General features: G+C 60.9%; 1 protein-coding gene across 1 annotated transcript in view; it reads left to right on the forward strand.

Moving 5' to 3' along the window:
- The first annotated feature begins 220 nt into the window (after positions 1 to 220).
- The window catches only part of HTRA3 (HtrA serine peptidase 3), a 29844-nt gene continuing 5189 nt past the window's right edge, over positions 221 to 24875 (forward strand). Inside the window, exons 1-6 of the mRNA XM_060011882.1 lie at positions 221 to 822; positions 11514 to 11613; positions 14441 to 14663; positions 17645 to 17839; positions 18552 to 18584; positions 20321 to 20435. Coding sequence (XP_059867865.1) covers positions 438 to 822; positions 11514 to 11613; positions 14441 to 14663; positions 17645 to 17839; positions 18552 to 18584; positions 20321 to 20435 — 1051 coding nt within the window. The 5' untranslated portion in view covers positions 221 to 437. The remainder of the gene's footprint in view (positions 823 to 11513; positions 11614 to 14440; positions 14664 to 17644; positions 17840 to 18551; positions 18585 to 20320; positions 20436 to 24875) is intronic.

Below are 24875 nucleotides of genomic sequence, written 5' to 3' on the forward strand. Positions count from 1 at the left end.
CCTCCCCAAGGCCCCTAGCCGGGGGGCGGGGTCGCAGAATATCCATCACACCGGTTTCCCAGACCAGGCAGGCCCCGCTTTCGGCCTCGGGTGGGTCCAGGCCCGGAAGGCCGGGCGGGGGCGGTTGGGCCGGGGCGGAGCTGGCGGAGGGGCCGGGCCGCCCCCTTCCAGCGAGGGCGGGCGGGAGGCCGGCGCCTTTAAACGCGGCGGGGCCGGCTACCCGCCACCGTCTGCCCAGAGGGAGCGGGCGCCTCCCCAGTGCCCCGCGTTCTCCGCGCCCCGGGCATGTCTCTGCGGTCCCGTCGCCCGCCCGCCTGAGCCGCCGGCGCGTGTGGCCGCGCTCCCGCCCGCGTTCCCTCCGTCGGCGCCCGGAGCAGCGGCCTCGGTGCGCCCCTGGCCGGTCCCCCGCGCTGCCGCCCGCCGCGGGCCCGTCCGCCATGCAGGCGCGGGCGCTGGTCCTGGCCGCTCTGGTCGCGCTGGCGCTGGCCCGGGAGCCCCTGGCCACGTCGTGCCCCGCGCGCTGCGACGTGTCGCGGTGCCCGAGTCCCCGCTGTCCCGGCGGCTACGTGCCCGACCTCTGCAACTGCTGCCTGGTGTGCGCCGCCGTCGAGGGCGAGCCGTGCGGCCGCGCCGTAGACTCGCCGTGCGGGGAGAGCCTGGAGTGTGTGCGCGGCTTGTGTCGGTGTCGCTGGGCGCACGCCGTGTGCGGCACGGACGGGCACACCTACGCCAACGTGTGCGCGCTGCAGGCGGCCAGCCGCCGCGCGCTGCAGCTCTCCGGGACGCCCGTGCGCCAGCTGCAGAAAGGCGCCTGCCCATCGGGTAAGCGCTCTCGGTCGGGCTGCTCCGCTGGCACTGCGGGGGTGGGGGGTGGAATGAAGCGGTCTCCTGGGGAAACAGGCTCAGAGCCGGGGCGGAGCCTCATTGTCCACACTCCCCGGGCACAAGTGATGGTTTCTTTGAGAAATCATCCAACCAGCCTTCCGGTCTTCCAGGTGGGGAAACGGAGGCTGGGAGAGGTAAAGTGCTGTCCCCAAGGTCACAGAAGTAGTCAACAGTGAAACCCGGTGCTCTCCTAACCATCCCGAGGGGCCTGGTCTAGCTCTACATCTCTCCAGCCTCTGGCCTCATCACAACTTACCCATGTTGTGTCTCCTTTCCCCTGGTCCCCATCTCCCTGCCTGCCTGGGTGTCGGATGCAAAGCGATCCTTCCTGGCCTTAAATATCCAGTCTTGATATTCGAGAGACACCAATTGAGTGACATGGGGTGTTTCCTTTCTTGTCTTGCCCTGCGCTTAAAACGCATGTCACCTGAGGGCTGTTTAGGAATGGGGAGCGGGCTTGTGGAGGCTCTGGACTGCTTGGAGCTCCGTGGGGACCGGCCGTCGGGGTAGGAAATTTCTCAGTCCCGTCACACCTTAGAACAGCCTCCCCTAACCTGGACTTGGCTCTGGGTTGCTTCTTGCCACACAGGTTGACCCTGTGGAAGAAAATGCTGGCAAACCCTACTGTGCCCTTATTTGTTTGGGGCACCTCTCAGGAACGCAGGCTCCGGCGTCGGTTCCGCAGGTGCTCTGAGTGCAGCAGCCTGCGCTGGGCCCGGAGTTCACGGCGCTGGAGTTGTCAGGCCGCGGTGTGTGCCCTCAGCCCGCAGCTGCCCACCAGGAGATGCTGACCGCCAGAACAGGCTCTGCCGTGGGGAGCACGGCTGCCTGGAGTGCCGGGAAACCTTCAGGGGTGAGGGGCCTCTAAGCTGAATCCCCAAGGATGGGGACACGCCTTCCAGGTAGCGGGAGGGTTAGGCTTTCGGGGAAGGGAAGACAGCATGAACCACCACGTGGGGCCCTGTGCCTATGGTGAGCCACGTAGCCCAGAGCAGTTGTTGTGCAGGGGAGGCGTGTGTGCGCGTGTGCACGTGTAGGCTTGTGAGAGACACCCAGGGCTGGGCGGCTTGGCTGGGACAGGACCACAAGTGGCCCATAAACGTCGTGTTTTCGGCTTCATCCTGTAGGCCAGGCTTCCCGAATCATGTCTGGGATTCTGAAAATAAGTGTCCTGTGGCCCCAGAGGTCTGGGAAAGTAAACGCCGGCCCTGCAGTGGGGGTTCGCACTCCGCGTGAGTCCATCAGAGCTTCTGAGAAAACCTACAGCAAGGAAAGAAAAAACCCACCAAACGATAAAACGCAGGGTTTCCCAAGAGAACTTCAACAGAGCCCTTTCCTGGCAGAAGAGGCGTGACCTCCTGGCACACCGGGGTTCCGGGGAGCCCGGGTTGGGAAGCGTTATGTGGGCTTAGCCATGATTGTACGGGAGAGCCATGGAAAGGTTTTAAGAGAAGTGAGGGCGCTGAGGTCAGCCTTGTGTTTGGATCGTGCCCAGGAGACCGGGAGCGCGGTGCCACTCGATGCCATGGAGATGGGCGTTATCATTTCTTGAGCACCGTCGCACCTTCTGACGTGGGGCTCGGAACCAGCCGCCTGGTGGGTCTGGGAGGCAGAGGGCTCAGGCTGGGCCTGGCCTGCCCACTGCAGCTCGGTGGTGTCTGTGGTCCCCTTCCCAGTGCCAGCTCTCCCAAGTAGTGGGTGCTGTTAGAATCAGGCTCCAGGGTGCCGGGGATCAGCAGGGAGGTTGGAGGTGCTCTAGGCATTTTGAAACCTTTATTCTTGACTGAGGGAGTCCACGTCTGTGAAGCACGTTCTCTGTGTGTCCCGCTGGCCGTGGGCTGGTAACAAGGCCCCTGTAATGAGGCAGACCCCATCTGTGTCCTGGAGAAACTGACAGTGGGGGAAACAGGAGCGTGAGAAGAGGACAGTAGCTCAGTGGCCACAGACAGACGTCTGTCCAGCACCTGGGCTCAGTAGGTGCTGTGGAATGAAAGGCTGGCCCACGTGGTGGGCGTCCCTCCTTGCATACCTCCAGTGATGATGGGTTCACTGCCTATCCGTGGAGCTCTTGTGTACTCCCATGTCTGTGCTAGGCAGATACCACACGGTGTGGGTGAATATCTATCAATGGAAGAGTAAAACCCAGAGAACTGTGTGCAGAGGGTCTGCGGAGAGCAGAGGTGTCCCTTTTCGCAGCCTCTCTGCCTACAGCTGCAGACAAATAGGCTTTCAAGCGTGCAGTTAAATCAGAATCTCAAGCCCTGGGCGGTTCACAACGTGGCATTTAATCATCAGCTTTCATCGTTCAGCCCCAGTGCAGGTGCCAACAGAGGCTCTCAGCTCTATTTACTTAAGCGCTTTGTTGGCTTTCGATTCTTAATCCTCTTAGCAGCTTCCTGGGGCCTTGTGGGTCTCAGAATTCTGCATTCAGGACTCATCAGGCATCCCCACTCCTCTCACTCCCCCTGCCCAGACAGCAGGGCTGAACTGCAGCATCTGGAAGCTCCTGGGGACTCGTGAAGAGCGAGGCATCCAGCCAAGAGAAGCTTAAGGCCCGGGGTGCTGTGCAGCTGTGCTTTTCCCTCCAGGGCTTGGCCTGGGAAGCACCCTCGCCCTCCACGCTCACTGAGCTGGTCTGGAGGTGCACTGGGATCCCACAGCACCCCATCCAGTCTGTCTTCCCAGGCCTCTCCCCTTCCCATGCACCTCCACACGGTGGCCCGAGGGGGCGGGCATGAGACGCACGTCTCCCCAGCCCAAAGCCCTGCTGTGACTCTGGGACCACTGGCTCTGGGACCAAGCAGGACTTCTGATGCAGGCTGCAGGCTCAGTACGTCCTGGCCTCTGCAGCCTGCCCACCATCACCACCACCAGCTGAGTCCTTGTGAAATCCCTGATCATCTGTGTTGTGAGGGACAGATGACAATGTGTGGAACTCAGGGGAGGGAGAACCCATCTCCGGGATGGGGAGAGACATAGATCAGGGAAGGCTTCCTGGAGGAGGTGGCATGTAAACAGCCATGGAGAGGTTGATGCAAAGAGAGCCTGTGCTGAGGAGGACAGCAGGAAATGCTGAGCAAGCTGGTGCCAGATGGAGGAGCTGTGAGGGTGACCCATCTTTAGGAGGTGAGGGACCCCTGAAGGCTTATGGGTAACAGGTTTACAGAGTGGGTACAGGGGCCCAGCTAGTGCGAGGCTGGTGCCCTGAGGAGGAAGAACTGATGAGGCCTGAGCTAGGGGGACAGCCGAGGGGGACAGGCTCCAGAAGCATTAGTATCTCATGACTGAGGGGGGTAGGGGGTCAGGGTGGGTGGCGGGGCCTCTCCTGGAGCAGCGGGTTCGGAGAGCTGTGGTCAGGTTCTGGCGGGGGACTCTGGCATGGAGGGTGTCTATGGGGCACGGGGTTCCGTGACAAGCGCCTGGCTGGTGAGTGGCCCTGTCCGTGTGTTGGCGGCAGTGTTGCTCCATTTGTGTCGTTGAGAAGGGGTGGCCTAGGTTTGGGACAGGGTAGCAGGCTCATCACCTCTCCAGGCTTTGGGGGCCCCACCATGACCTGTGGGGCCTGTGGAGCTCCGCCCCCACCCAACCCAAATCCAGGTCCGTCCTTGCCTTCAAGTCCACGTCCGAGGGGACCCAGCAGAGACACCCAGCCGCTCCGGGGATGAACTGCCCTGCCTTGGTCACACTGCGAGCACTGTGCTGGGTGAGCTGGAGCAAGGGTGTGGCAGACTCAACCCACTGGCTGCGTCCACCTGGCCTGACACGTACGTACCTCTCAGCTGCCGGGAGCTCTGGGGGAAATGAGGCCAAGCAGAGATTCCCTTGGCCTCCTTGGAAGCCGGGGGTTCATGCAAACTGGATGACGGAGTAGCCAGCGGCTGACCAAGTGAGCCGGTGTGTCCTGCCAGAGGGTCTGAAAGCGGCCTCCTCCTGGGCCTGCTCTGAGGGTGAGAAGCCACCAGCTTTTACCAGGGTCAAGGGCGAGACCTTGTGCTCTGGGCTAAACACGCATCGTGTCTGGGTGTTTTTGTCACGGCCCTTTAGAAGAAAAGACTCATCAAGGTATAGCGGGCTACCCGAGGTCACCAGGTGGGGAGGGACAGCTGTGCTGAACCCGGGTCCTCCTGCCTGTGCATCTGGTGTCCTGTACCCCGGGCAGGCCTCCAGCACCTTGAGGAAGTGGCCTCCCTGCTTGGTTTTGATAAGGGTGTTGAATAAACAGGTTGGAAAGAGAATAGAATCACAGACCCCTTGTCCTCAGTGTAGCAAAGATGTGGCCGGGACGTGTGGGTGTGTGCGCAGCCCAAACTGAACGCCCGGTCTGGCGCAGAGGGTAGCAGTGCACAGCCTGCCCAGCTGTATTCTCTAGCCCCTCTAGCAAATAATGGGCAGAGCCACAACTGGGACCCAGTTCCGTTCCCGGCTGCTCAGGGGTGAGTCCCAGCTCTACCACTTCCCGTGGAGAGACGCTGCAAGTCTAAGCTCTCCACGCCTCGGTTTCTTCATCTGTGAAATGGGGACAACAGATCCTCCTCACTGGGTCATTGACAATCAACGAGATAATGATTTTCAAGTGCTTTGCACGATGTAAGCGTTAATTAATAGGCGTTAGTGGGAATAAACCTAAATGTTGACAAATGGACGTATCTGACATAAGTGGAGTTTGTGAGAGGAAGGTGGGGCGGTGGAGGACGGGAAGGATCTGGAGGGCAGTGTTTGTGGAGCGGCTGCCACGTGCCAGGCCCTGCCCACGGGGGTTCCACTGGCCTCGTTCAGTACCCACGTCACAGCTGAGGAGCCTGAACCCAAAGGAGTCAGCTGACGGACCAGTCAGGGCAGGGAGGGCTTCCTGTAAGAGGAGAACCAGGGGCTGACCCCACCTTGGCTTCCGTGGCTTGGGCGGCCCTGTGGGCATCCCGGAGTCCTGCCTGGCCTGTGGGGCCCCTTTGACAAAGCCCAAACGAGCTGATAGCTGAGCCCTCTCCTCCACAGGGTTGGCTGCAGCCCCAGTGGGATTCACAGCCAGAAAAGCCAGGCTGGCCCCTAAGCTGAGGACCGGCCAGGGCTGGGCTCTTCTGGGGGTGGGACAGCCAGTCCCCCTGGCTGAGGACCAGCACGGGGAGAGAGCCGTGCCGGGGGTCGGGGGTCTGGGACCTGGCTGCAGGCCTTGGCGGGTCTCCTGACCTCTCAGAGCCTTTTTCCTCACCTGTAAAATGGGTGAAGATTCCTGCCCTGCAGAACTGCTGTGAGAACTCCCCGCTATCATCAGTGCCCAGAACCCCGGCTGGCGTGGCTCACGGAGAGGGAGTTCCGGCTGCAGCCCTCAGCCCTGGGTTCCAGAGACGGGAGCCTGGGGGTCGCGGACAGCAGCATTGCCCCCCGGGAGCTGTAACCGCTGTCTTTGGCTGGGGGGAGACAGTTCACTCGGGGACAGGCATGTTTTCAAGAAAAAGAAAAACACAGGCAGGGAGCCGTCCTGGGAACTAATCAGACCCGGAAGACAGCTCTTGGGGCTTTGAAGCCTGCCCCTTGTGGGTGGTGGGTGGGGCCTGGGGTGAGGGCGAGAGGCCGTGGGGGAGCCCCTGGTAATTCCCCTGCTCCCCTGCTGCTCTCCGCTCACCACTGTGGGTCAGGGGCGCCCAGCCCATGGGGACAGTCTTGAAGGACAGGTCTGGGAGGGGTCACCAGGTGCCTTGGGCCCCAGACGAGTGAGCTCGGTCACTGAGCCCACTGAGTCAGGTCAGGCTCCCCAGGGGAGGTGAGTTGGCCTGGGCCTGGCGGTGCTGAGGGAGGGACTGATTACAAAGGTTTGGGGGGACACTCAGAGCACACATGCTTGGGGAACCAGAGCCGAGGGTACCGGGTCGGGGGCGTGTGGCAGTAGCAAGGCTGCAGTTGTAAATGGGACCTGGACACAGCCCTGCTGAGAGGTTGCCATCTGGCCTACAGGCTGTAGTCAGTGTTATGGACAGATGGGCGCAGCCTGGGACCTTGTGGGCACCTGCGGATGGCCCCTCCTTTCCCAGCTCTTACCTAACTACTGGGTGATGGGGGGGCGGTGTCTTCTGATTGCAGGAGGCAATAGAAGAAGGGGCAGTGACCTCAGAGTTAGAGGAAAGAACTGGGTCTCGGTCCTGGCTCTGCCCGTCGTGTGCTGGACGGGTGATGCACACGGCTGTGCAGGTTGTGCACTGCACAATTCCAAGGGAGGTGGTCACGCTGTGATGTTTGTTAAGAATGGTCCTGGAGTTGTGCAGTACACAACCCGTGCAGCAGGATCAGTGGCCCTGTGGGGTGTCTGGGCCAGTCACTGTCCCACCCTGGGCCTCGATTTCCCCATCTGTGCCACGGTGGGCCAGTCACTGTCCCACCCTGGGCCTCGATTTCCCCATCCGTGCCATGGCAGTTGTGACTGTCCAGAGCTGACACATCATGGGTCCTCTTTCAGAGTCTGCCGCTGTGCCGGAAGCCCTGACACGCAGACATGTGGGAGGTGGAGCCCCGGGCCCCGCCTGGCTCCCTGCCAGCCCTTCTCCCCGTCCCTTTCCGCCCTGGCTGTGCCCCTTCCTCTTGCGGGAGGGCGCCACCGCTGGACACCTGGCCTTGTTTGCTTTGCTCTGTGTCGAGTCCTTCCTGACTAGAACTTCCAAAGCCTGTGGATTGCAGCTCATTTTTGAAAACAAACAAAAGAAATGCTAACAGCTGAGTCTGGTCAAGACTGACTGTTGACTTCAGAACTTTGGCTCCAGGACAGTGTGAGGGCGGGGATGGGGGTTGTCAAAACCCCCAAATAAACAGCGTCTGCCTCCCAGCCGTGGGGCCCAAGGTTTTCATGTGGAAAGAGGCAGTGGGAACCACGTCTTCCCTTCCCACTGATTCATGGGATGATTCATCTGTGTGTGGGGAAGAGGACCAGGGAGCAGGCCCTGCCCGCCTCCCACCTCCTCCCCACCACCCACCTCGCCAGCTTAAAGAGACAGGGCCTGGCAGGGCCTGTGTCACCCGCCGGCTGACCCAGGAGCTCCGCAGGGGAGCCCCAGGCCGTGGGGTCAGGGCGGGCGCACGCTCTGAAGTCCATGGGACCTGGGGCTCTAGCTCCAGGCCTGTCTCCACCCTAAACCGTCTTTGTCTCTGGCCTGTTTCCTGGGACACACTGACGCTGCTCTTGTGAGGCTGCTCCCCCCAAAACCTGGTTAACAGGCTGAACAGTGTTCTCTGTGGTGGTGTTTGCAGGCCTACTGTGTGCTGGGCCGGATGGGGTCAAGCGGAGCATCCTCGTCCCTGGGTTAGGGTCAGGCCCTCCCTCCCGTGCCCCCTCTCAAGGGCTGCCTTGGGGGCTCACGTATGCTGCTTACAGCTGGGCTATCGGGGAATCCGGACATGTGTGTGTCCCGGAGGAGCTGGTGCCTGGGTGGGAGGTGAGCCCAGCCCGGCTTCCCCTCGGAGCTTCCACAGCCCGCCAGTCACCAGGGCCCTGCCGGGGATGCTGGGAAACACATCCCGCCTCTCGCCGTCTCACACCCCAGCCCAGCTCACAGCCCGTCCAGGCCTTCCTCTCTCTCTTCTGTTTCTTTCTATAGCTAACTTGCTCACGGGAGGACATTTGGAGAATCCACAAAAGAAAACAAAACCACACGTGACTTCACCTCTGGCCCCGAAATACCCACCGTGAAATATTCTGATGTGTTTCCCGCCAGCCTTTGGCCTGTGAATACTTTCCAGAGGGTTTTCGTTTTTAAATCATGAAATTGAGGGTCACCTATTTTAAGTGATCTCTGGAGAGGCCACATTGGAAAGAAAAGCATCTGGTGGGAGGCCGCCGTGCCGTCCAGATCTGCGGGTGGCCAGGTCGGCTCCTCGGCCGCTTGGGCAGCTCGGGGCGCTCAGCCTGCGGGACCTGCGCTGGGTCAGCCAGGGGCTGGACAGACGCGCCTAGAGCTTTGGAGTCCCTGAGATCTGGCACGGAGTCGCGTGGCAACGCAGCCTCTTCTGATCTGATGTGTTCACCCCTCCTCTGTCTTATTCACACTGGGCCCAGCTTGGAGTCAGCCGAATCCACCCGTAGCTGCCCTCGTGCGTGAGGCTGTGTCTTTGCATCTCTGTTCCCCTCCTGGTGTGCTCTTCCAGGCCTGGATTAGGGGTGCCACTGGACTCCCCCATCTCACCCTGGGCCTCCCCTTGTCCCGTCACTGGTGACGCAGTGCTGTGCCTGGCTGGTCACTGTCCTGTCCCCAGCACTGAGCACACACACGGAAGGCACTCAGCATCCCTATGAGATTGAGTGTGGTGGGTGAGGCATTATGCTGGGAGCCCCAAGGAGGGCGGGAAGAAGACTGCCAGGGGGGCTGCCTGGAGGAGGTGAGATTTGAGCTGCATCCAGGACAGGCCAGAGCATCGTGGTAGGGAAAACTGGGGAGTGGTCCACGTGGGAATGGTGGGTGATGGAGCAGAGACTGGGGGTAAGTGGCCCCCACGGCTTACAGAGCAGGGAGGGGCGACACCTGGCCTCACCCACCTGGGCTTGCCCGTTCCAGCACGGCATGGTGGGCACGAGCCTTGGCCAGAGTAGATCCAGGCCTGGTGCCGAGTCCTCCCCACTGCCTGGGGTCCTCCGGGACCTTGGTGATGTGGGGATTGCCTAGCAGGGGAGCTTCTTGTCAGAGAGCAGAACCTGGAAGTCACCAGGGCCCTGCCGGGGATGGAAGGGGCAACAAGGTTGGTGGCTGGCTTCCTTCCCTGTGCCTTTAAGATAGAGCATGAATGCAGGTTCCCAGTGCCCTTGGGATTGGGCCGGCAGAGCTAGGCTCGGGCCCCACGGGCTAGCTGACAGGTAGCTTCTCCTCCAGAGTTTCAGGGGCTGTTGGCTATCCACGTGGAAACAAACGTGCCTGACACCCACGTGTGCTGGGAGAGGCAGAGCCGTGGCCCGGCATGGGCCTTGCCCACAAACACAACCTCTGAATCTTAGACACCATCCCTCCACTGGGCTTTGCCTCTGGGAGGAGGGCTCTGGGCACGGTGGTCCCTGGCGGCCGCAGTTTGATCATCAGGGAGCCACGAGGTGGCCGGCAGTGGGCCACGTCTCCCAGCCAGTCTCCAGCCACCCCGGATAGGCGGCCTTTGATTCAGGCTGACTGCAGGGGGCTGGGCCCGCCGTGCCCGGCGCCCACAGGCTGGTTGAGAGGCAGACATCACAGGATCCGTGGGGTGGGCCCTGCTCGCCTCCCCGGACTGAGGAGCCCAAGGCAAGCTCTCCTCTGGGCCCCGAGTCCCAGCTCAGGCTTAATTCACAGTCAGGGCCTTGGGGGGCCACAGTGGGGAGGGGAGGGCCCTAAGGAGGGGAGCCCTGCAGCCCCTGTCAGGAGCCTGGTTCTCGAGCTGAGCCTCAGGTTTCCCCACCTTTAGGATGGAGCTGATGACCCCTGCCAGGGCTGCCCCCCTGGACAGCTGGGGAGATGAGTCGGGCTGCGGATGGGGACCGCATTTGTCCACGATGTTTATGCAGCACCTACTGTGGCCTTGCACCCTGCGCCTGTGCTGCACCCAGCCTGCTCCCTCCCGTCCCTTTGGAGAACCAGGAAAACCAGATTTTCTCTAGATCCTGATGCTCAGTCACTTCCCAGAGACCATCAAGAGACACCAGCTGCGAAGCTGGACCTTACGGGCCGAGCCCTCTTTGTTCGCCAACGTCAGGGAGCAGGGTGGGTGGTGGGCTCCCCCCAGCCCCTTCCACCCCTGCCGAGGCAGGGAGCATTACAGTCGGCAAGGCACAGCCTATTCCCACAGCTCCCTGGGGGATGGGGGCGGAGAGGCACCTTTGGTCTCACAGTTCAGGTGAGGTGTCGAGGCCCAGAGAGGGTAAGTGACTTGCCTAAAGCCACACAGCTGGAGCTCAGTGGTGCTCAGCCCAGTACTCATTTCAGGCCCTGGGAGCCCTTACAAGCAGGGCTGGGCAGCGTGGGTTCCAGACAGCGCCGGTCTCTGGCGGGGACCTGGGAGACCCCAGCACGTGCCCGAACAGGGAGACCAGAGGGGTGTGGGCCTTGTGCCACCCACACGTCTCGGGCCTGTGGTCCTGGCGAGCAGCAGCTCCACTGCTGACGGCAGCAGAAATCTGAGCCGGCGAATGTTCCAGGGAAGGTCGTGAGCTGCCTGGTGAGCCAGCCTGGGGCCTGGCTAAGTTAGGCACAGATCAGGGTCGGGGCCCTGGCGACTCAGACAGCGGCAGCTGACCTGGCCCAGATGGGGGCCACGCCATGGCCAGGAGCGTGCAGCTCAGAAGGGACCACCCAGGGGCTTCTGCTGTAACCTTGTCCAGCCACTGCAGTAGCCCAAGGCCTGGAGGGACAGGCCAGAGCTGGCAAAGGGAAGGGTCGATTTCCTCACGCCAGGACGTTGCTGTATCTGAGAGAAAGGGCAACGGCCCAGGGGGACTAGCCCAGATCCAGCCTGAGTGTCACGTCAGTGCTGTGTGGCCCGGGGCAAGTGTTCTGACCTCTCTGAGCCTCCTGGCCGGCCTGGCGATGTGAGATGAGGTAGATCAGCATTAACCATCCGTGGGGCAAGTGAGCCCCCCTTCCCAGATGTCTGGGCCTCACTAAAGCACCTGGTTCTTCCTGCCAGTGCAGGTCTCCACCAGCTGACCAGCGCGCGGTACAAATTCAACTTCATCGCTGACGTGGTGGAGAAGATCGCGCCGGCCGTGGTCCACATAGAACTCTTCCTGAGGTACGTGGAGCCCCTCTCGCCCCTCCAAGGTCTCCCCCACATCTGCTGGGCCCAATGTAGACTCAGTTCTAGCATTGGGGGGCAGCAGAAACCAGAGCGGGCGTGGGGTCCGGCGGGCCTCGCTCAGACTGCCGAGCTGCTGGTGCCCTTGCGGAGGATGCCCCCTCCCTGACCCCCTCACCTGAGGAGACAGAGAGCACCTCTCAGGTGACCGGGCTGCGGAACGAGCAGGTGCGAGGTCGGGGGTTGCTCAGGTGTCACAGGGGTACTGCAAACCGCTGGCTCCTGTGGAATCCTGGGGTCTAGTCCCAAATTGACTTATACCCCCCAAAGAGAAGACACGAAGAGCGTGACTTTTGTCAAATTTAAAGTGTTTCTTCCATCGGGTTTCCTAACCTTTTGGCCAGTAGCAGCCCAGATGAGACACACAGGGTCAGAACCCCACTCCATCCTGTTGGGGTCGGAGGCAGCGTGTGCCACGCTGCCCGAGGGGACGGTCACTGAGGCCTCGACCACGACCCCAGGGCCTTGCTTGTCTTCACAGCACTCTCCCCAAGTGGTGGAGGCCGGCCAGTGTCATTATGCCCACCTGAGGCACAGAGGACCAGGTGGCCCTGGGGGTTCCCAGGAGTGGGCAGAATTGCTCGTGCCCTGACTCCTGGCCCCAGCACAGGGCCCCCGGCTCGCCGGCTGTGGAGCTTGGGTAGTGGGAGCCCTCGTCACTGGGCAGGACTGCCCCCCATCTCTGGAGGGCAGGGACCGTGCTCACCGCTGAATGCTCCATGCGGGGTGGGGCGGGGGAGACTAATGGTGTGAGCTCAGCAATGTCGTCAGACGCCTGCTGTGTGCCCATCGCCGCGCGGGCTGCCTTTCCTACAGTTCCTGTGCTGCTCCAAACAGCCCTGCCGTGTGCCCACCTCCTAAAGGAGAGGCAGAGACCAGGCAGCCTGTCCCTTAGCGCTGACAGCCTATGCACCTTCCCGTGAATCCGTAAGGCGGGCTCCCGCGTTCGCATTTTCTGGATGTGGAAACAGAGGCCCGGGGAACTGCCCCAGGCTCAGAGCTGCAGAGCTGCCCCAAGTCTCTTGGACCTCAGAGCTGAGCCCATCCCCCTGCGATACGCTGACCCCTCACTGTCCTTTCCACGGGCCCCAGAGCCTGAGTCGTGTCATTAAGGATATGACAACTGGACATGTGAGTGGCACGTCCCTGGCCTTGCAGGTGGCTTGGAGGGGGCAGCGTCTTTCCAGAAAGCCCCAGGCAGCAGACCCCCAAACCAGCAGGGCAGGCGGTGATGCCATTTCCATGTCAGCCTTGGAGGCTGATGTCCGCGTGGTGAGGCCAAGGCGGCCGAGATCCCAGACACCAGAAAATCATGCGCCTCTGGCTGTGTCCCTGGAGCCGGAGAGGAGGCCCTGGGCTGCCTGGGGCCCTTCTGCAGACACTCGACAAATCCTACACGTGGCAGCCCCGCGGGGCTCAGGTGCGGCTGCCACTCAGGGACCCACATGGAACGAGGCGGGGGCAGAAGCTGGTTGCTGGCGTGAGTGGACAGATGCTCTGGTCACCCTGCAGAGGGGCCAAGGGACCAGGCTGCCTGGTTCAGACCCCTGCTGTGCCCTTTCCCTGCCTGCCCCGGGCAGCTGGTTCATGTCACTGGTCCTGTTTCCCCACCTGCCTACCTTGTAGGGCAGCTGTGAGCGCGAAATGACTTGGTCCGTGGCTCAGAGGGAGCTCTTGGTGACATTAGCTGTCCCCGGTCCTGCTGATGCTGAGGTGGTGTTTCTGCACCTCCTAGAGACCCACTCCCCGGAGACGTCCCTGCCATCCCTGCTCCTTCCCTCCCGTTGTCTCTGCCAAGCAGCCTCAGGCCCCGATGATCTGCTCCACGCAGTCCCTGCCCTGGGGTCCCAGAGGCGACCGACCCCCCTCCCGGGGGGCGTCCCGAGCTGTGTCGGGCATCCTGGGAGCTGAGGTTGCTACTCTGAGGGCTCCAGCCGCGGCGGGGTGCTGTCCCCCACCAGAGGATGCTGACTCGGGCTCCATGCCAGCTGCATCACCTGTTCCATCCCATCTCACGGAGGCAGATGCTAAGGCCGGTGTCCCTGCCCTGCCACGTCCAGGGCTCCCCCTGTAGGCACGTGGCGTGGAATTCACGGAACGGAGCCTCGCCAGCTCTGCTCCTCGCGCCAGCTGGGGCTTCAGGGTAGGCAGCAGTGGGGAGGCGCCCGAGGGAGGTGGGAGCACGCTCCCCTCAGTGTTTAGACCCTCTCTCTGCGCAGCCAGAGATCTGGGACACTGACATTCCCTGGGGACCTGCTGTGTGACAGTCCACGGAGGCCCGGTGCACATCCTGCATCTTCCCTATGCCAGGAGCAGCCCTGCTTGTTGACCAACTGCCTGCAGGCCCCCGGCTCAGTGGAGCCGGTGTTGTTAGCCCATTGCCTAGATGGGGAGACTGAGGCTCAGAGGGGCCGGCCTCCTGCCCACAGTCAGGCAGATGTGCGTGGGGGCTGGACTTGAGGTTAGAATCATGGTCTGTCTGGCTCCAGGGCAGGAAGCGCCTGGTGTGTCGTCACGGGTCTGACGTTCACGGGCCTCCTGACTCATCCTCGCGGATGGCGAGTCGCAGATCGTGGGCCCCTCTTTGTGGCCGTGAAACGGGTCTAGACTTTATGACCTGGCCGAGGCCACAGCCAGGAGGTGGCACAGCTGGGATTCGACCCCGGCCCACCGCTGCGGCCGACCCCCGCCCCAGTCCTGAATGCCCGCTGCTGCGGCCGACCCCCGCCCCAGTCCTGAGCGCCCGCCGCTCGCCTCCCTGCAGACACCCTCTGTTCGGCCGCAACGTGCCCCTGTCCAGCGGCTCAGGCTTCATCATGTCAGAGGCTGGTTTGATCGTCACCAACGCCCACGTGGTGTCCAGCACCAACACCGTCTCGGGCCGGCAGCAGCTCAAGGTGCAGCTGCAGAACGGTGACACCTACGAGGCCACCATCAAAGACATCGACAAGAAGTCGGACATCGCCACCATCAAGATCCACCCCAAGGTGAGTGGGCGGCGGGGGAGGGGGGCCCTTCCTGGGCGGCGGGGGAGGGGGGCCCTTCCTGGGCGGCGGGGGAGGGGAGCCCTTCCTGGACCCCAGGGCTCTGAGACGCGCTGGCCCAGCCCTCCCGTCGGACGCTCGGAGGAACTGAGACCCCTGGGGACTGGCGATATGTCCCCAGTCTTGGGTCTAGTCAGACTAGAACCCGGGCGTCCGGACATCGCCCTGCGCTTCCCCTGAGCCGCCCGTGCAGGGCAGAGCTGGCTCTGTGCCGCCCGTAGCCACTCCCACACGGAGGGTCTCCGAGGCCCAGGACACTTCCGTTGTCCCTCCCGGGCCCATTCCTGGGGGTGCCACTGTCCCCGTGGGGGTGACAGAGGCCAGTGGGGAGCACTTGGGATACTTGTCCCCCTCCATGCCCCCACTTCCACATCGGCACCCCAGCTGAGCAGGCAGACCCACCCCGGGGCCACAGTGCTCCTCCGTGACTCCCACTGGCCATTTCTGGGAGGCCAGCCTGTGTACAGCCCCCCGTCCCCACCATAGCCCTTGGCGGGAGGGGAGCCAGTGTCCGGCTATTTCAGAGGGGAAACTGAGGCCTGGGGAGTCAGGTGATTGCCCGAGGTCAGTCTAACCAAGGGGCCCACTCAGCTAAGTCCTAGACTCCCTCCAGCGAGTTTCTTGTCGTCCAGCGCTGTGGTCACGACTCTGTGGGCCACTGCGGGCTCACCGACGGTGACCTGTGCCCTACCTACGCCGTGAGGCCCCTGAGGGGCGGCCCGTCTGGGCTGGCGAGTCCAGCTTGCCTGCGTCTGAACCTGGTTTCTGCGCTCTCTGAATAAAGCTGCCAGCACTTGAGATGATCGGTCTTTTGCACGGAGGTGTCCTCTTACCCAATCACGGGAGAGGAGGTTTAGCGGCTCCACGCCGCTATCCTAACGGAGACTCTTGCCCACTTTTGAGCCCTTTCCCAGTAGTTATTGAGTCTGGGAACACCATGTCCATTTCAAAGATGAGAAAACTGGGGCTGGGGGAGGAGGGATGTGCTCGAGGACAGAGGCTGGCACACTTCTGTGAAGCACCAGGTAGTAAACGATTTAGTCTTCAGGCCCTGTGGTCTCTGTAGCAACTGCTCTGCACTGGACTGGGAAAATAGCCACAGGCCAGCTGGCTGAGCTGTGGTCCAAGAAAAGATTATTTACAGAAGAGGCTGCTGGATTGGGCTGGATTTGCCCAAGGGCCACAGTTTGCGACCCCTGCCCAAGGACCCCTGTGGGGAGAGGTAGAGCTGGATGAGACCCTAGGTCTGGCTGTCTCTGGGTCTCTCCCCTTCCAGGCACTGCAATCCCAGGGGGGGCAGGGGCGCACCCCAGCGGCCACCTGGGGCCAAAGATGCCAGCAGAGTCAATAAGACCCAGGTGCCCCGGTGCCCAGAGATGCCCAGCGCCTGCAGCGGTTCTCATGACGGCAGGTCTGCCTCTTAGCCTCCGAGCCCTGCACGTGGCATCACACCAAGCTCTGGGGAAAGCTGCCGACCCGCGTTGTCCCTCTGGGTCCTCACCCCGACTGCAGCGCCCCGTTCCTCCACCTGGGACCCTTCGTGCCACTCACTGAGGCTTCGCCGTCCAGCAGCACAGAAGGTGGCGCGTTGAGACCCCACGTCTCCCACGTGGGCACAGCCGCTTGGGGTCACCTTAACCCGCCCGGAGGTCCCCTCGCTCCGTTTACAGGCGTTTACCTTTCCACCTTTGTCGAGAGCTGCTGTGAAAAACAGGGGAAAATTCTTACTTGACGTGGTGGCACTGCATAAAAAGGGGAGACTCCTGACCTGGGAGCAGGGAGCAGAGGCCAGATGGAACCCACAGTGCCGAGGGTCCACGGTGCGGGAGCCTGCCCCCGACTTCCAGAGTTAGCCGAGGGCCCTGGGGTCTGAGCGCGGCCGTCTCCGGGGCTTCTCTTCCGTTTTCCATTGTGGAGTTTAGAAGCTCTACTCCCCTGCACAGTCAGCACATGGATTTCATGTTACTTAGTTCACCTGGAAGTTTGCTTCCTGCCGTTGCCTTTGTCACTGACGCACCATTGGTGGGGAAACTCCAGCACCTTGTAGAGAAGACTTTCATCTGGAAATAAGGACAGACCCACAGGAAGCTGCAGAAGTGGTGCTGAGGGGTCCCACGTGCCGCCCCTCCCCCCGGGGTGACGTCTGACATGAGGGGTGCAGCATCAAAACCAGGAAACCCTCCAAGCTCACGGGCATCTCCTCCTCTGAGCTTGCCCCCTGCAGCTTCCAGAACATGGAGACAGATAAGGCACGGCCCCTCTCAGAGCTCCCAGTCCAGCTGCAGAGTCAGACAGACAGACAGACAGAGAGGCCCCGCTGGCTCCAGGAGAAAACAGGAGAGGAGAGTGCGGGTGTCCTCGGCGTGCAGAGGCGGGACGGGGATGCAGAGCGTGGTTAAGTCGCTTTATCTGTCTGGCCTCAGCTTCCCTGTGTGTCTGTATTGGGAGGTCAGGTTGAGCTGCATCAGATTCCAAAACCAGTTTCGCGGGTCCCCACTGGGCTCCAGGGCTCGCGCAGACCCCATTCCACACGTTAGTGTGTGCATTTTCCGGGCGCTGCTGTCCATGGCTTTTGTCGGATTTTCAGAGGGATCTGGGACCATTGAACCACTGGGCTCAGTGACCCTGGAGGCCGTACCCCACTCGACCCTCTGTGCAGTCTCCCTATGACAGACCCCTGAGGCCCGCCCTAGGGAGACCTGTGGTTACTGGGGGGCTGAGCCCCTGCTCTGTGAACGCCAGCCCTGGGTCTCGTGGCCACCACGGGGCAGCCAGACTTTCCTTGGTCTGCAGCCCTGACTGATGGCTCTGTCCAGCTGCTCCAGGGACCACCCTGCCGGGGGCCTGGACGTGATCTGGCTCTGGTGCCACCAAAGGCCGACAGCTGAGCCCCCCCTCCCCGTGTCCTTCCCCCCTCCCCCCAGAAAAAGCTCCCGGCGCTGTTGCTGGGCCACTCGGCAGACCTGCGGCCCGGCGAGTTTGTGGTGGCCATTGGTAGCCCCTTCGCCCTGCAGAACACCGTGACCACGGGCATCGTCAGCACGGCCCAGCGGGACGGCCGGGAGCTGGGCCTCCGGGACTCAGACATGGACTACATCCAGACGGATGCCATCATCAACGTGAGCGTCCACCATAGCCACGGGGCCCTGTCCCAGAGCCCTCTCCATCCCCGGACGCACCCACGGGCTCTGGAGCTCTGACTCCCTGTGACTTCTACCCATGGGTGCCAGGCTGGCCCTGGGAGTTAGAGGCTGCTGCCCTGGCCCGGGACAGCCCTTCAGGGATATAGAGGCGTAGCCAAGGCCTCTGGAATACCTTTGCCCAAATACACAGCCCGGCCCGCACTGATTATTACTATTATTGTTATTATTACTATCATGTTGGGTGGCGGCTTTCGCATTCACAAAGCACTTTGACGCCCGGCGCCTGTCTCTCTGGCTTTGCCGTGGTTCAGACCCTCTTCTGGAAGCGTTAGTCTTTGAGAGACTCCTCGAGGCTGGCGGGGTGAGAAATGGTGCCCCATCCTGCGTCCGCCAGCTGCTGCTCCCCCTGTGGATGTGAGGCTGCAGGGAGCCCATGAGGTCTGTGCAGACAGCCCTGGGCAGGTCAGACCCTGATGATCAGACGGCCGTGCACTTGGCCTGTGTGGGCCTCAGTTTTCTTATCTGTGAAATGGGAGACGGTGATGAGGCCTTTCGACGTTGTCCGGGGATGACATTCGATTACATGCTTCTGTGCTGGTTGGAACGGTAGTTGGAAGAAAAAGCTTCAGGAGCCCTCGGGGTCGGGGGGCTCAGGGCACAGCTCATGTCGAATTGCTTCCCCCTGCAGTACGGGAACTCCGGGGGACCGCTGGTGAACCTGGTAAGTGTCCCCTAGAGCAGGGGCCTTGGGTTCTCGGGGGCTCTGCTCACATGGCGGGTGGGGCACAGCCTCGAGGCAGGCGTGGGACCCAGAACACGGCCAACAGCCTGGAGGCCCAGGAGGAGGATGTGACCCCGAGCATGTGCTGCCCCGTACCCCCAGGGGAGCTGGTGCTGTCAGAGGAGTGAGGGACACCCCAAGAACAGCAGCCCAGGCCGGGGCTGTGTGCCTGTGGTGGACCTGGGGCAGGGGACACAGGATGGGGACGAGTCACCCCCTCTGGGTCCCCCTGTTGTCGTGTTGACAGGAGACGAGATGGGCGTGCCACGCACCTCGGCACCCAGGCTCCCTGGGTTTGGTCCCTGCGTCTGGGCCGTGTAAGGATAGACCAGACCAGCTGAGGTCCAGCCCTCTCTAAGACACAGATGCCTGTTCCCCCAGTGCCAGATCCCAGGGGAACGCCTTAGCCTTGCCATTCAGGCAGTACTCGGGAGGGGACCCATCCAAGGACGGGGTCAGGCAGGGACACACCCAAGCACGGTGTGAGGAGTAGGGAGGGCTCCAGAGGGACACCGGGCCGGGGGACCTGGCAGCTGACATGGGATCCGGGAGGGCTTCCTGGAGGCGGGAGCACCTCGTCTGGGCTGTGGAGATGGAGGGTTTGGGTGGATGGAGACGTGCAGGAAAAAGATATTCCAGGGCGAGGGCAGAGCACGGGCACGGGGTGGAGGCGTACAGGCAGGTGTCGCTGCTGGACCGACAGGTGGGAAACAGTGCAGGGAGGCTGGTGCGCCACGTCCTGACGCGGAGGGTGCGTCTCCCCGCGCCCTGACAAGCCCTAGGCTCTTCCAGCAGTGCTGAGGCCATAGCGCTGGTGTTCAGGAAAGCTCATGTGGGAGGACCTTAGGCCAGAGTTCAGGAGGCCACGCCCTGTGGTCCAGGCGGAGGGGGATGGGCATACAGGGCCCATGAGAGACTCTCCGTCCCTGGATCCTCTCCTGGCCTGGTCCTCCCACCTCACGGCTCCTAGGGAACAGGTGGGGACGGGCACTTGGGGGACCAGGCAGGCGAAGTATGCCTTTGTCCAAAGCTCTGCGGCAGGCCCCAGAGGGGACCCCTGGTGACCAGGCCAGGCCGTGGCCTGGGTGTCGTGTGCAGACGTCACCCCCGAGGTGAACAGGAGAGCCAGGGCAGGGGTGCCTGCCGGGCTGAGGGAGGGGCTAGGTCCAGGAGAGAGGCCTCAGGCTGCAGATCCGGCCAAGCTACGCCAGCCTCGTGGCGGGCAGGGCAGGGCAGGGTGGGCGCCCAGCTCCAAAGGGACAGAAAGGAGGGGGGATGCTGGGGCGGCCCTGGGCCCCCTTGCCCCCCTGCTTCTAGAAGGCGGGGTTGGGGGGTCCCACAGTCCTCACCACGTCCCTCTTGGCCTCAGCCCCTTGGAATGCTGCCTGGGGGTGTTCTCGGTCAGTGGGCTCTGCTTCTCAGGGGCAGACTGCAAGCCTCCCCGGCCGACACTCTCCAGCGATGGGGGCGGGGTCAGCTCTGGAGGCAAATGGCGGGAGAGGTGGGGGTCCCTGACCCAGGTGTGAACCCCAGAGCACCTTTTCGGAGCTTCTCAGGGAGGGTGCTGATGGCCAGGATCCCCTCTGGGAGCCGAGCCGCGGACACGCTGCTCTGCCGCTGAGGGCAGAGGTCGCCTGGGCTCCCCGAGTGACCACCCTCTCTGATCACCTGCCCAGGACGGCGAGGTCATTGGCATCAACACGCTCAAGGTTGCGGCCGGCATCTCCTTCGCCATCCCCTCAGACCGCATCACACGCTTCCTCACGGAGTTCCAGGACAAGCACGGCAAAGGTACGCGGCTCCCACGTGGAGGCAGGGAGGCTGTCCCAGGGCTGAGCCCACAGCCTCCCGCCGGGCCAGGAGATCCTGTGGTGCTGTGTGCCCACGCTCACTCCTGACCCCCTCCTGATGTCCCGAGACCCCCGCCCCGGGATACCTCAGCCTCTTTCAGGACTTCCACTTCATGGCCGCGTTCACCCCTACCCCTCCAGACTGGCCCCTCTGGCTGGGGAGCATCAACCTCACCTCCCACCTCCAGGGGTTTGGCACCTGGGCTTCGCTCGTCTGGGCTGCTCTGTAGTTGTCAGAACCCAGTGCTTCCTTCCTTCCATCACCTCACCCACCCACCCACCCATCTGCCCACCCACCCACCCATCCCTTCACCCACCAACACACCCATCCCTTCATCCACCAACACACCCATCCATTCACCCACCAACACACCCATCCCTTCACCCACCAACACACCCATCCATTCACCCACCAACACACCCATCCATTCACCCACCAACACACCCATCCCTTCACCCACCAACACACCCATCCATTCACCCACCCACCCACCCATCCCTTCACCCACCAACACACCCATCCCTTCACCCACCCACCCCCCATCCAACCATCCATTCTTCTACCCACCCACCCATCCGTGCACCCACTCATACATCCATCCATCCATGTAGCCTTCCTTTCTTCCTTCCTTTTCCTTCTTTCTTTCCTTCCATCCCTCCTTCCTTCTGTTCATCCATCCACCTATTCACCCTTCCTTCCTTCCACCCATCCACCTGCCCATCCACGAGTCCTCCCTCTTCCAGCCCTCTGGCCATGCAGACTGCCGAGCAGCGTAGCCTCTACTCCAGGGGAGCAGAGCCCGAGGTCCTGATCCTTGGGCATTACCCTCTTCTCATCCTCCATCTCCTCCCCCCATCCACACGGGCACGTCCCGCCCACCCTGCCTGCTCCCAGATGGCCACGAGCATCTGTCTGGGAGAGGCCTTGACAAGGCCAGGTGACTGTCCCCTGTCCCTAGTAAGGACAGGCCAGCCGCTTTCCCAGAGTCGGTGGTCACAGCCACTCTCCAGAGGAGGGCCACGTTTCTAATCTCAGGACCTTTCCTGGCGGCCTCCACCTTCCCACCATTCTCTTCACCTGAGCAACTTCTCCTTCCGCCCAATTTGTCTCCCATGACCCCTCGTGGCCAGCGCCCAGACCTGACTCAGCCCTACTGCTCACACCTTCATGTTGCTCCCTCTCTCCTCCCAGCCCCTTCGCCAGCAGTCCACTGAGGGCAGGGGGATTTCTTCATGCTTGCCCCATCCTGCACGCCCCCACCAGCCAAGTGTACAGACTCCAGTACAGCCCAGACCAGGGCTAAGAGGACTGGTCCCATGGAGAACCGCAGTTGAGGACCCCGTTTGGTTCATCCGTGTCCCTTATGTGAAGACAGCCTGAAGCCAGGGCACAGCCAGTCTTCCTTAAAGAAGCTGAAGGCTTCTGTTGGCCAGGGGATCATCTCACCTCTTGAGCCCTTTTCTCCTTGGCTGCTAGGAAGCTCAGAACTTGATCCAGGGCTGCACCTTCGTACCACACTTGGTTTTTTCTCTAATAACCAAGTTTTCCAGTTTAATTTTCCTCTGCTCCAGGGGTGCCTTTGACTTTGGCCACCTTCCTGGAAATCAGTGGGGCTGTACTTGGCACAGATTGAGCTGTGAGGTGACTGATTTGTTGGAAGTGGGGTGATAACATCCTCTTCTTTTTTCTCTCTTCCTCTGTTGTTGTACAGGGACTGTCCCCATCCTTTGTTGTACGGGGACTGTCCCCATCAGCACTGACCTCACCCCAGGCCCCAGGGAACACTCGTCCCCTGTCCCCAGAGCTGTCACCTCCCTGAGGACATGTGGACTAATGAAAGAGCCCAACAAGTTTTAGCTGATTGACTGAATTTATAATTTTAAAGCCTTCTGAAATGGACTGATATTCACTTTTAGGTATTTTTTTTTAAATAAAAATACCAAATCATCCAAACCCAGTTAATCTAAATTTCTTTAAGACTGACATCTTTTTATTACAGTGAGGGAATGTTAGTTAAGGTGCACTTCTTGTTTCCATCTAGGGGTTGGGGGGCAGAGGCCTCTGGGGGACTTTCAAGGTAAGAGTGGCCCCAGGAGTGTCTGGGGGTTCAGCCAGCCTTAGGACTAACGTGTACCCACAGCGGGTGATTGAGTTAGTGGGCTGGGCCATCCTAGGTGTGTCCGCCCAGAAGGTACGCAGATAGTACACAAACTTACGCCCAGGACTGAGGGGCAGAAAAACAATGGTTCAGCTCGACTCCCTGAGTCATGTGTGACCCTGGACTTGTCCTGTCCTTCCTGGAAGCCTCAGAGAGTTGGAGAGGGAGGAAGCGGAAGAGGGCCAGTTATGCTTACACATAAGTCTAACCCTGACCACACTCGCCACTGTCGTTCACCATGGTCTAGGAAGTCCTAGCCATAATAATTAAATGAAAAAAAGAAAAAAAAGAAAGAAATAAGAGGAATCTAGTGGCGGAGGAAAAAGGAAAACTGTCACTCTGTAGATGACGTGATACTCTATATAGCAAATGCTGAAGGCAACACCCCAAAACAAATAGATCCCGTCAGAAAACTCAGTTAAGTTGCAGCATACAACAGTAATCTACAGAGTCCATTTTGGGGAGACAAGAGTCCATGCCGGAGACCAGTGAGGGGCCCACAGCAGCCTTTCTGGTGGCCAGGCTCGGGGGGTGGCAGCTGTGGGGTGAGGGCTGGTTGGGTCCGGGATCTATTTTGAACTTGGAGCCAATAGGACCCGCTGGACGCTGGGGTGAGTGAGGGGCATTTCCTGGGATGGGGGCCCTTGGGCAAATCAGAGATTAGTCTTGATGCCGAGAAGCCCAGGTGTGAGCATCGCTCTCGTGTCTGTTTGTTTGTTGAAGTGAGAGTCAGTTCATGGGGCCTACGGTTGACCATGGAAAATGTACCCTTGGGTGCATTTCTCCTTCCCCGGAGAGCATCCGCCCCCTTCAGGCCATCACTTCCCCTCCCCGCCCGCATTGTTGTTTTGTTACCGTCTTTGATGTACTTGCCTCACTTTGGGTCAGCGTGGTTCCGTGACATGTTTAGAAGGAAACAGGGCACCCAGCCTCCCTCCAAGCCTTGTTTCCAGCACGCGACACGCATCACTTAGGTGATTTTCCAATAAGGACGGGAAGACGAAGGGTTGCAGTTATGATTCTGTTTCTGGAGAGCCCGCGAGTGGGCGTGGCCCGCTGCTCCGGGGTCGGTGGAGGATGAGGAATCTCCTGCCCCAGGAGATCTAACAGGACAGCCACTGGCCTCAGGTGACCCTGGGCTACGCTTCTCGAAGCCGCGGGTTTCTTCCTCTTTGGTAAGCGTGACCTTGGGGCTGTGAGCGAAGCTGACCAGTGGCCGGTACTCATGCCGGGAGCAGGTTGGAGGGCTGAGGCCTCAGTGCCGGGCCCCACCGCTTTCCTCTGAGGACCTCATCCAGTCTTGTGGATTTAAGTGCCACCTAGAGTGACTCCCCCAAATTTACATCTCCAGCCTGACCCCCTCCCCAAACCCTAGTCTCAGATGTACAACTGCTTGTCACCCCCACACACACAAGCTGTGCGTCCCCATCGCCATTCCCCTTCTCAGTTACGGCAGCTCCATCCTTCCAGATTTTCCACCTGCATCCAGTCCATCAGCCAGCCCCGCTGGCCCTATCTTGGGGATCAGTCCGTCCCCTACTGCTCTCTTGCCATCTCCAGCTCCACCCCCCAAGCCAGCCACCAGGGACACTCACCTCCTCTCTGCTCCTCTGTCCATGCCCTTGCCCCCCACAGACTCTTCCCACTGCCAGAGGAGGTTCTTGCAGAATTTAAGGCAGACCGTGGCGTGTCTCTGTGCAAACCCTCCTCAGGCTCCACCTCACTGGGAGTAAAACCCAAAGCCCAGCAGATCGATGGGGTCAGGGCTCCCATGTGCTCTGACCTCAACTCCCACATCTCCCAACATCTCCCGTGTTCCAGGGTTCCACCATCTGGAACATCCATCCATCTTCCTTGCTGAAATGTCTGTTTACATAATATGCCCATTTTTAAAATTGGAGTTGTTCGTGTTCTTAAGTTTTGAGAATTCTTTATATATTCTGGACAGGATCCCTTTGTCAGATAAATGAACTGCAAATATTTTCTCCTGCTGGCTTGTCTTTTCATTCTCTTAAGAGCAGAAGTTTTGTGAATTTTGACGAAGTCTGATTTACCAATTTTTGTAAATGGGTTGTGAGTCTAGTGTTATATGAAAGAAATCTTTGCTAACCAAAGGTCCAGGAAGGTTTTCTCTTACATTTTCTTTCAAAAGTTTTACTTTGTGAGGTTTTAGACTTAGGACTATTATGTGCTTTGAATTAATTTTTAAAAATAGTGCCAAG

The sequence above is a fragment of the Delphinus delphis genome, chromosome 5, assembly GCF_949987515.2.
Source record: "Delphinus delphis chromosome 5, mDelDel1.2, whole genome shotgun sequence".
Lineage (NCBI taxonomy): Eukaryota > Metazoa > Chordata > Mammalia > Artiodactyla > Delphinidae > Delphinus > Delphinus delphis.